A 10,980-nucleotide genomic window follows, 5' to 3' on the forward strand; every position below is an offset into this window, starting at 1 on the left:
TCACCTGCAGTGACAACTGGGAGGAAGTACCAGGGACAACTTGGCCAAATGACCAAGAGGCCATCATGCCCTCCCCCTTGGGGCCTGAGTCACAGCTTTCAGGGAAGTGGGCTAACGGGATTCCAGGCTCCCAAGTGTTTGGGTTGAGTCATGGAAGCAGGCAGGGTGCTGGACATGGGCCGTTAAGGAGCAAGATCCCCCTGGCAACCCCCAGCCTGAGGTCCCACGGGCTCCTAACACTCTCTGCCCCAGCTGTAGCCACTCCAGGCTGAGCCACTTCCTACCCCAAGCGCTCGGCAAGCTGCAGACAGGATCTCTGTTTCCCGAGACAGTCAAGGATAGAGCCATGCTCCGGGCAGTTAACATGTCCCTACTGCCCCTCGCAGGGTGCACCCTGGGCACCCATCTTGAACCTGAGCCTGAGTCCCCCGTCTAGTTACTGCCCCTAGCCCCAGTAGCCGGTTGCTTCCTCCTGGTAGCCCCGCCTCCTCCCTGACCCACTGTCTGGGTGGCCCAGTCACCAGCTGGGGGGACTGGTCCAACAGCATTCCTCCTCACAGGATAAAACCTGGGGCGACCTGCAGGGAACCCGACACTACAGCCACCTGCCCTGCCAGTCAGAGCCAGCACAGCCCTTAGGTCCTTGGAGATGGTCAGCAGCCTCGCTGGGGCTCCACCCCTAGCGGTGATTTCCAGATCTCCCCCCGCACTGGGTGGGGACCAGTTCAGGATCACAATCTTTCTGGCGCTGCTGACTTCCACAGGTGAGCCTCCGGGGCCTGCGGCTCCTCGCCTCCTCCTCTCTCCACTCCTCCTTCCTGCCCACAGCCCCTCCTCCTCGCCAGCCTCCTGGTTCAGCACCTTCCCTCGAGTGTGGGCTCTCCTTCCCATTGTCTCCTTTCATTTCCCTGTGCCTCTATCTCTGTCCCCTGCCTCTGCCGTTGCTCTGTGCCTCAGTTTCCCTAGCTGAACGCGAGCGAGCGTCCTGGTCGCCGTGCTTGCTCCGGGCTGTTCTCCCATCTGGTCAGTGCGGCTTCCCTTTGTCCTCCGGCTTCTGTTTTCCCCTCCGTGGTTTCCATCTTGGGTCTACTCCTTCTGTTCTGGAATGGGACAGCTGCCCAGGCTTTCGTGGGGGCTGGGGAGAAAGCCTGGGTGCTGGCGGTATGTGTCCCAAGCTCTCTTCCTACTCTTAGGAAGGTGGAGAAAATACTGGTGAGCTGGGAGGCAGGGGTCTGAAAATGTTTGTTCCAAACGGAGCTTCAGGAGTTATCTGTGGTGTGTGTGTGTGTGTGTGTGTGTGTGTGGGAGAGAGAGAGAGAGAGAGAGAGAGAGAGAGAGAGAGAGAGAGAGAGAGAGAGAGAGAGGTGGTAGGAGAGTGGGAACGGTGCTGAGGGCTCAGGATGAGTCTGTTTGAGAGGATGGGGGATGCCCCAGGCATGGGGATCAGGGCTTCTCACCACCGGGCCTGACCCTCTTTACTCTCTTGCCCTCAGCTACCCTCGGTGCTGCCCACATCCCAGGTGAGTGTGAGTAGGCTGGGGTGGGGGGTGCGGTCTCTGGATGTCACTCTATGGGGTAGTCAGAAGTGGGGTCTGCGGTCAGAGGATGCTGATGAAGAAGGGATATGGGGATCACGAGCGTGGGGCAGGGTATAGAAAAGAGGATGAACTGGAAGAGAAAAGTCTGGAAGGACAGGAGGATGAGAGTCAAGAGAACCAAAGAAATCAAGGTTAAGGGAAGTGGAGGGAAGGCCAGCTAACGGGCTGGAGGGAGGAATGAAAGGGCCAGCGCCCTGGTAGCTAAAGGGGATGGGGACAGGGCAGGGACTCACCTGTGATAAACACTGTGCTGGACACATGCCATGCTGGGCCACAGGCTTAAGACCTTGGAGGGCCTGGAGGTGGCTTGACAGGCAAGTCAGAAGACAGTTGAGTCTGCTGAGATGACAGGAAACTCCATCCCTCCTGCCAGTGTCTCCAGACTGTGGCAAGCCTCAGCAGCTGAACCGCGTCGTGGGTGGTGAGGACAGCGTGGATGCCCAGTGGCCTTGGATTGTTAGCATCCTCAAGAATGGCTCCCACCACTGTGCAGGCTCCTTGCTCACCAACCGCTGGGTGGTCACGGCTGCGCACTGCTTCAAGAGGTATGTGCAATCAGGTTTGCTCTTGATTCCTCAGGACCCATCCTTGCTTCCTGTCTCAGGCTCCGGGCTGTCCGGGTTGTTCAGGGATCCCGATTGCCATCGTGCCAGGCATTCTCTCCTTGACATCTTTCTCTTTCCTTGCAGCAGCGTGGACAAGCCATCTCTGTTCTCAGTATTATTGGGGGCCTGGCAGCTGGAAAACCCAGGCCCAAGGTCCCAGCAAGTGGGTATTGCTTGGGTGCTGCCCCACCCTAGGTATTCTTGGAGGGAAGGAACCCGTGCAGACATTGCCCTGGTGCGCCTGGAACACTCTATCCAATTCTCTGAGCGGATCCTGCCCATCTGCCTGCCCGACTCTTCCGTACGGCTCCCTCCCAACACCGACTGCTGGATTGCAGGCTGGGGCAGCATCCGTGATGGAGGTGAGGCTCCCCTCTAACTTCAGAGAGGTCAGGAATAGCTGGGGACAGAGGGCAGAGGCCACTCAGATGCGGATACTAGGGTAGGAGAGCGTAGAGGCCATGTGTGCATTATAGAGACGAGGAGAGATGAGTTGGGGACTAGAGAAATGAAGTCACAAGAACTCAACTGCCAGTTTTAGGTCACCTCTAGCTGAAAGGAATCTGGCTCTCTTTTAAAGCAACAATAGAGATTTGCAGTAACAAGAACAACAAAAGGAAGGAATGAAGGAAAAAGGTAGGCATGGTAGCCCATGCCTGTAATGCCAGCACTTGGGAGACAGAGGCAGGCAGACCTCTCTGAGCTAGCTGTCTACAGAGTTCCAGGACAGTCAGAATTACATAGAAAGACCCTATTGCGCGCGGGGGGGGGGGTATTTGCAAAGCTCTTGACACAAGAATGGGTAGACATGGAGTGGGAACAAGATGGAAACATAATCAGCATTATGCCTTCCAAGTGGGAATTGTCACCCCCTGGTGGCAGCATCTATGAATTGCAAGCAAAAGTCCCAGGAGGTAATGTAGTCTTCATCACCCACCCCCCCAAAAAAAACCCCACAATTTTCAAACCAGTTATGGATGGTTATAGATGGAAAATACCATCTATAACCACAAACCAGAGGAAATATAGAAGTAGAGAAAGGCAGATGGTAACTAGAGAGACAGAGGCTGGATTAAGCCCAAATGAACAGAAACGATCTATGAAAGAACACGCAGTAGAGACCAGGAAGGAGAAACTGGGTATAGACAGCAGGGCAGAGCCTTAGCCTGGGTCCAGAAGAATTGCTCAGGCACGGGCAGATGCTGGAACTCTGCAGTTGCAGTCTTCCCTTGGGATCTACACCTTAACTCCAGGGAAGGTGAGGGCTTGGTGAAATTCGGGGAATACCAAACACGCTGCCCTTGTAGGAAAAACTAGAGTCTGAGCCTAGAAACACCACTCTGCTGTGTAGCCCTCTGTGGGCATCTGGAAGCTTATTGAGGGCACAGAATCTAGGGCTGCGCATCCATGTTTGAATTCACTGGGTCAAGGGGTGGGGAGCCTGGGATTAGGGTTTCCTGAAAACACCTTGGGAAAGCCCAGTAGAGCGTATTCATTTACCTTTGAGGAAGGCTGCTTGGGGGGTAGAGGGGACCAGATGCAAGCACTGAGCTGACTCTCTCTTCCTGTCCCCAGTGCCCCTGCCCCGCCCTCAGACCCTTCAGAAGCTGAAGGTGCCCATCATTGACTCCGAAGTCTGCAAACGCTTGTACTGGCGGGGTGCAGGGCAAGAGGCCATCACCGAGGACATGCTGTGTGCTGGTTACCTGGAAGGGGAGCGGGATGCTTGTCTGGTGAGCGCCCACCCTTTGCCCACTCCAACTGGGAGGCCCAAAAGCTCCATCACTTCTATTTCCTGAGGGACATCCTTTCCCACCTCCGCCTGGGCCCCCTTTAGCTTGGCTGGGTCACCCATTTTCTTGTTTACACACGGGCTGTGTACAGAACTCCTCGGCTGTAATGCCTTAGCTTGGCAGCTGGTATTCTGAGTAGGGTCCGGTGCGTCAGAACCTTTGTCCTCTGTGGCCAGTCCCGTGACTGAGGTGGTCAGTGTATGTATGGCCCGGCTTCAGTGCCCACACTGCCAATTGGTGTAAAGACTTTCTAAACCTGTAAATGAAAAGTGGCCTCATCTCCTGCTCCTTGTGGTCGTGGGGAGGTCATGCCTGCCACCAGAAGTGGTTCTGTTCATAAGGCCTGTTCTTCCAGGGCCTCCACAGACAGCTTGGCTCAGTACTGCATCCTCTAAGCACGCCTGGGCTCTGCACACGGCCTGCCGGTGTGGGCGCCTGACTTCCCTTCTTCTCTGCAGGGCGACTCTGGGGGTCCTCTGATGTGCCAGGTGGGTGACTCCTGGCTACTGACGGGAATTATCAGCTGGGGAGAAGGCTGCGCGGAGCGCAACCGGCCCGGAGTCTACACCAGCCTCCTAGCTCACCGCCCCTGGGTGCAGAGGATCGTGCAAGGGGTGCAGCTGCGCGGGCGCTTGGCGGACCGTGGGGACACCAGGAGCTCCTAGTTGGGATCTGGAGAACAGCCTCTTGCTGGTCTTTCGGCTGTAAATATGTCTTCTACCTCCGGGGGGCGCCAGTGGCCTGTAGGAAGAACTGGGAAGTCCCGGCCCCTTCCACAGCGAGGCCCCGCCCCTCAATTGAGGACTGAGGACTGTGTGTGTGTGTGTGTGTTTATGTTCTTTTTTACAGTTATTTGTAACCATGCCACATATTTATTCCAGTTTCAATAAATTATTTATTCTCAGTTCTTGGGTTTTTTTCCCCCCTATATATGGGAATCCAGTTGGGACACAAATGCTGGGATATTGTTGATGTGAAGTTGTACATGGGCCTGGCCACAGCTCCATCTCGAACCCCTGGCCTATCCTTGCTCTTGCTGGCCTTTTCTCTGAGGTGGGAAGGAGGGGACTGTGGCCCAAGGACTTGGCTGTGCTACGCTGAGGAGTTCAGGGTTGGGATCCCCGCCAAAGCTAAAGCAGGGTTACCAGAAGCTCATCTCTGTGAGAACGGAGCTTGGCTCATCTTCAGGCCAGATCCGGGCTGCTATGGCAGGGCTCGGAGTGAGCTGCACTTGAAGCCAGGCTTTGTCTCCCTGATTTAGCAGCTACACCCTGTCATGGTTGATTAATAGCAATGACTCTCCACTGAGGCCATAAATTCCTCTCCACCAAGGAGCTGCAAAACATTGAGGCAGCAGGTTTGAGTCACCTCACCTGTCCCCTTGGAGGAGGGAGGAGGACAGATGACAGCAATGACTCAGGCTGTGAGAGGATCTGGGGCTTCCAGAACGTTGTGGGCTAAAGTCTGCAGCCCAGGCCCCGAGTCCTCCACCCAGTGGGGGCCCTCCTGAGGACTGGGCCTGGGGCTTGGATTTCTCAGGGCTCTGGGTGGTGGCCAGGCCACGGGGCTGGATGAATGTGGTCTTTATAATGGTTGATACCCGAGAGTCACCAAAAAAAAAAAAAAAAAAAAAAAAGACCGGAAACCAGCCAGCTCCAACAGGTGATGAAGGTGACTCTGCTAAACAATGTCTCCTACCAGGAATGGTGGAGGTGAGAAGTCTAAGAGAACACCGTCCAGGTTTGTGTGCTGCATGCAGAAAGTGCAGTCCCGAAACACCGGTCCCATTGTTCCATCCATCCGCACAGAGCTGCACCTGCCCTGTGTTGTTTTGATTTCCTTTATTGTTAGAAAGCAATAAATGTTGTTTAAAAAACAAACAGGCCAGACTGGCCACCTGCTTGTAAAGGATGGAGCCTGGGAGTGCATGGGGATTCAGATGCCAGCACACGGCTGGTCGAGTCCCCACAGCAGTGCCCTCTGTCTGTAGTGGGGTCCGCCCCCCCCCCCCTTATCCCCCAGCCTCCCTCAGTCGCTTTCCCCCTGCAGCTACTTCCTGCTCCTTTGGGTCCTCATGCTCTTAGCCTTCTCTACTCTTCCCTCCCCCATCTGCAGAGCTGGGTTTGTCTTCCTGCCAGAGCCCTCACCCCAGCCCTGCCTTGGTTCTTGCCCGCCTCTATTCTTCTCCTTCCCGAGTTTCCCACTTCTATCCTGTACTCTGACCCTGTTTTCCCCAGGCCTGTGTGTCCATCCCTCACGTCCTCCCTCCGATATCACCCTTACTGAAGTCCCCTTGACAACTATCCGGGGTCCCCAATCAATGGCTAGATGCTCAGGTAGGGCAATGGTGGTGGCATTTGTCTGTGGGAAGTCTTCAGCTGTTCCCACAGCTTATAGTGCCAGAGTCGAGAGTGGCCCCAGCAGGCTAGGCTTCCCTGCCAATCTTTAACAGGTCAAGTAAACAAACAAGAGATAAGGATCCTTATCAATATGGCCACACCGAGAAGAATAGGTAAGGAGAGCCGGTCATCCTTGGGGCATTGACATTAAGTTTAGGTTTAAACAGAGGGCATGAGATATGATAACCTGGTCAAAATGTGGTCTTGCCAGAGGTGAGGGGACACAGACACAGCCCCATATTGTCCTCTTCAGCAGCCTGAGGAGGTCCCCTACTCTTTCTTAAAATTAGATAACTAGCTAATTAATTAATTGTGTGTGTGTGTGTATATGTAGGGGCATGAAGGTCAAAGGGCAATTTTCTGGGTGTTGAGGCTCTCTTTCCACCTTAAACTCAGGTCAGCAGGCTGGTACAGTAACTAATCCATCTCATTGGCCTGTTTCCCCTAATCTTTTAGGGACCTTGATGCCAAACCAGGATCCATGGTTTCAAGGCTGAAAATAAGTCCAGGACTAGATGATATTAAACAGAGTTGGAGATTTTATATTTTAAAGATCTATTTATGTTTATTTATGTGTTTAGTGTTTGTCTGCTTGTGTATGCTGTGTACCACATGCATGCAGTGCTCACAGTGACCACAAGAGGGCGCTAAATCCTCTGGAACTGGAGTTAACACCTGCTTGCAAGCTACCATGTGGATGTCCAGAAAGAAGTTCTCTTAACTAGTGAGCCATCTCTCTAGCCCCAGGGGTTTTATTAGAGATAGTTTAATATAGAATTTAAATATGTGTGTTAAGAAAGAGAGAATTTCTCAGAAGTAAGAATGTAGGCTTCTCAGAGAAGAGGCTCAGAAAAGTGACATGCTAGTGACTGTCCAGGCTTCCCAAGGGACACTTGCAATTGGCTGTATTAGTGTTGACCACATGTTCAACTTTGGCCGTTTTCAGCTTAAATCTCAAGAGGTTGCTAAGAAACCCCCAAGCCCCTATATGTGTTCTTAATCTCTCTTGATAATTGAATTATAGGGGGCTCTGGTGCTGCCACAGATGAGATTCCAGTCTAATGAAGGAAAACAATAAGGTGTTTGGGACAAGGCCTCCACCGAATGGTTCTGGAGAAATTCCTAGAGGACTTGCAGGTTTACGGCTGGAAAGGCAGAAAGAACTTGAGCAGGAGGTTCTCATTTGTGCTGGTTTCTTGTGTTCCGGATGGCAAGAGGCTTCGTCTAGGTTCCAGGGTGAGGGGCTCCCCTCCCTCCTCACGAACCCCAGGATTTCTGTGCTTTCTTTCAGTCCTGCCCATCACCAGCTCAGCTCCAGCCTCTCGGTCAAGATGGCCTGACCAACTGGAAAAGTTGTGTGAGCAAATTCTCTGTTCTAGAGTCATGCCCTGGCTGGCACCAGGCTTTGCCTTTTGCTTCTGCTGGCCTAAGATTCCTGGCAAAATCCCTGATTCTCAAGCCCATTGTCTCAGGAGTCTGCTGGCCAAAGGGAAGGGTGCAAGTTTCTCTTTGGAGTATCTTCATTTCAGTCCCACTGGTGACATCAGGGGGGCCCCTGGAAGTCTAGGGCTCCAGGGAAGGCTGGGACGTGAAGAGGGGAGTTGGTGGCCAGTTCCTGAGTGCTTCGGGGTTTTCTTGATTCCTCCCTGCTCGGGGGACTCCCTAGCAGTGTCCATGTCCTATACAGTCCATCGGTTCCGTGGCTCCTGCTCCTGGAGGCTGCTCAGCTAGGAGCGCTAGGCCATATCTCGGGGCCTCATTGTGCGCATGGAACTCTGGCCCTGAACCTGCCCTGCTCCATGTTCCATAAAACCGCTGGCGGCTGCAGATGGAGACCTTGGACTGATGGGCCGTCTTGGAGGATTGATCCCCTGACTAGCAAATGTGCCATTTCTTCAGCCTTCCATAGCCCTTGCAAAGCTCTGGCATCTTCTCCAGTACTGGGTGGGGACTTCCTGGCCTGTGTCCCTGAGGTCTGGATGCCCCCCCCCCCGCTCTTTCCTTAAATTATAAACCCTTGAGGGGACCTTCCCTCCAATCCAGTGCAAAGTTTTGATTGCAAGGTTTAAGGGGGACACATCCTGGATGAGTTCCCCACAATTTATCTCAGCATCCCTCTTGTACCCAGTATGGGAAATGTTAGTCTAGGTAGGGTCATGATAATGTTCATTTTCTCAGTTAAAGGATGAAACAGCAGGAAAAATCTGGAGCACAACGGATGGCAACAGAGTGTTGTGGGATATTTGTTTGCTGAGTGAAGAGATATTGCTGTTATTGGTTTAATAAAGAATCAAAGGGCCAATAACTAGGCAAGAAAAGGTTAGGTGGAATTTCTGGGGACAGAAAGGACTCTGGGAAGAAGAGAAGCAGAGCGACACCACTGAGATTCTGAGGTGGGATTCCCCTCTGTATGCTGTGAATATGTTTTATTACCATTGGTTAACAAAGAAGCTGTTTTAGCCAATGGCTTAGCAGAGTAAAGCCAGGTGGGAAATCCAAACAGAGATATATAGAGAGTAGGCAGAGTCAAGAAGATGCCATGTAGCTGCCAAAGGAGAAAGATGCCGCTGCTGAAACCTTTCCAGTAAGCCACAGCCTCATGGTGATACACAGACTAGTAGAAATGGGTTAGTTTAAGATATAAGAGCTAGGCAGGAATACACCTAAGCTATTGGCTAAGCAGTGTTGTCATTAATGTAGTTTCTGTGTGATTATTCAGGTCTGGGCCGCCTCCATCTACAAGACTCTAAAGAAGTCAGACTCACAGTACAGATCAGGGGTAACTGAGCCACGAGGCAAAATGTAGGTTAAAAATGTGGGTTAGTTAAATTATAAGAGCTAGTTGGGAAAAGCCTAAGCTTAGGTCAAGCTTTCAAAACTAATAGTAAGTCTCCATGTCATTATTTATGAGCTGGTCCAAAGAAAAATCTGTCTACAGAGGAGAACTCTTGGGTACAGCAACCAGGAGACAGAAGCAGCTTTGAAGATCCCAGGAGTGAGGAAGCACACATGTAGCGTGAGCAGACACACGCATGCAGCAGACACACAGAAAGAAAAGAACTCCAGCTCTTCCTACAGCGTTTCCCTCCCCTAATTTAAGGCTGGCCAGTTTAAGGAAAGACCCTGAGTGAGGTCAGTCAGTCCACCTGCAGGAGGCCTGCTGGGGAGAAACAAAGGCCTAGAGGCCTTTGTTTCAAGGTGCCAGGCTTTTGTCTTGGGTGAAGAAGAAGCTGGCTACTTATTGCCTAGCCATGTCCTCTCTGTCTGTCTGTCGGCCAGGGAGTCTGTCTCCTAGTCTCGCAGGAAGCTTTCTTTCACCACGCCCTCAGCTGTCCTCCACCCCACAAACAGAACAAGGGTTTTAAAGTGCACACTGAGCCACAGGACATCTGCTAAGCCAACACTTGTCCCGATGCTTCTCCCGCCCCAGACACGGTATTTTTCAAACGTCTCTCTCGATCACTAGGTCACATGTTCTGTGGGCCTGTTGACCAATGAGGTGAGTGGCTTCTTAGTAAGACTGTTTTTCTCTGATGAAAGGGACACACTCAGCTGGAGACACCCATTGCCACCAGCTTACCATTAGTCATGGACGCAGATGGAGTGCCGCATGTCAGCGCTCATCTGACGACCGTGAGGCTACAAGCGGACATCTGTGACAGTTAATGTGACTTTGACGGCTCTAGAATGCCCTGGGAGATGGCCTCTGAGCTGTGTCTGGGCACTATCTTGGGCTAACCAAGGTGGGAAGGCCTGGTTGTAGGTCCCCCTGTTCCCCTGGTTGGGCCCCTGGACCCTGCAAGTGGAGCAAATGAGCGGAGCCGGACATTTGTTGCTGTGTGCTCCTAACCATGTGACCAGTTAATTCAAGCGCCCCCTGTCGTGACTCCCCCCCACCAAGAAGGCCTGTAGTCTAAAACTAGGAAGTGTTGGATCCCCGACCATTGGGGTGTTTCTCCACCAATGCAATATGCCAAATCGGACCAAATAAAGAAATCTAGATTTAATAACAAAGTAAAGCAACTCCCAGGTGAGTCTTGAAAGGCAGGAGAGAAATCACAGGGCAGGTTCTGCCACCAGATCTTAAATACCCTGAAGGCGTGATCTTGAGCAGCTCCCAGGGAGGAGCTGAGCCTCAGTGGGCTTTCTGAGGGGCAGGGTCTGGAATGGGAGGAGCGGGTTCCCAGATGAACATCCGGGGGAGGTTTGGAATGGGGGGTGGGGTAAGACTGGAGCAGAGATTGCCAACACAAACCAGGACAGAAAAATAAGCCCTTTCTCCTTTGAATTTCTTTGATCAGGTAATTTGCCACAAAGGGGAAAGTGGCTACTACAACCCAGGGGTGGTGAACAAAGACTCCAAAGCCGCGGGCGAAAGGACGCAGTTGGGTGCAGCCTTAGGCGACCCCCAGGTGCTGGTGTGTAAACTAACAGCGTGACGGCGCCTTGCCTTGGCAGAGTGGAAGGAGACAGAGAACAGTCAGCAGCTTCTGAAAGAGGCCAGAGCAGAGAGAATGTAGAAGACCGTTCTGGGGACCAGTTCCGGGGGGGGGGGGGGGGGGGGGGGGGGGGGGGGGGGGGGGCC

The 10,980-nt window shown here is 52.9% G+C and overlaps 1 protein-coding gene across 2 annotated transcripts; it reads left to right on the top strand.

Annotated features, from left to right (window-relative positions):
* The first annotated feature begins 201 nt into the window (after nt 1-201).
* Nucleotides 202-4,894, top strand: LOC126496616 (brain-specific serine protease 4). Of its 2 annotated transcripts, none has more exons than XM_050134103.1 (6): nt 202-764; nt 1,494-1,520; nt 1,972-2,143; nt 2,291-2,565; nt 3,779-3,936; nt 4,455-4,894. In XM_050134103.1, exons 1-6 carry the CDS (start codon nt 650-652, stop codon nt 4,659-4,661), a joined length of 954 nt encoding a protein of 317 aa, XP_049990060.1. In that variant the 5' UTR covers nt 202-649; the 3' UTR covers nt 4,662-4,894. The 2 variants fall into 2 exon arrangements, with proteins under 2 accessions (XP_049990060.1, XP_049990053.1); XM_050134096.1 differs by having other exon boundaries at nt 207-764; nt 2,288-2,565.
* Nucleotides 4,895-10,980: the final 6,086 nt, after the last annotated feature.

This window comes from Alexandromys fortis, unplaced genomic scaffold (genome assembly GCF_014885135.2).
Source record: "Alexandromys fortis isolate MF-2015 unplaced genomic scaffold, M_Fortis_MF-2015_v1.1 scaffold_29, whole genome shotgun sequence".
Taxonomy (NCBI): domain Eukaryota; kingdom Metazoa; phylum Chordata; class Mammalia; order Rodentia; family Cricetidae; genus Alexandromys; species Alexandromys fortis.

Bases quoted from the DNA above. Each gene is read 5' to 3' on its own strand.
- LOC126496616 (XM_050134096.1), top strand. From the start codon at position 650: ATGGTCAGCAGCCTCGCTGGGGCTCCACCCCTAGCGGTGATTTCCAGA. The intron at 765-1,493 runs GTGAGCCTCCGG...TCTTGCCCTCAG, and splicing joins GGCGCTGCTGACTTCCACAG to CTACCCTCGGTGCTGCCCAC. The intron at 1,521-1,971 runs GTGAGTGTGAGT...CCCTCCTGCCAG, and splicing joins CGGTGCTGCCCACATCCCAG to TGTCTCCAGACTGTGGCAAG.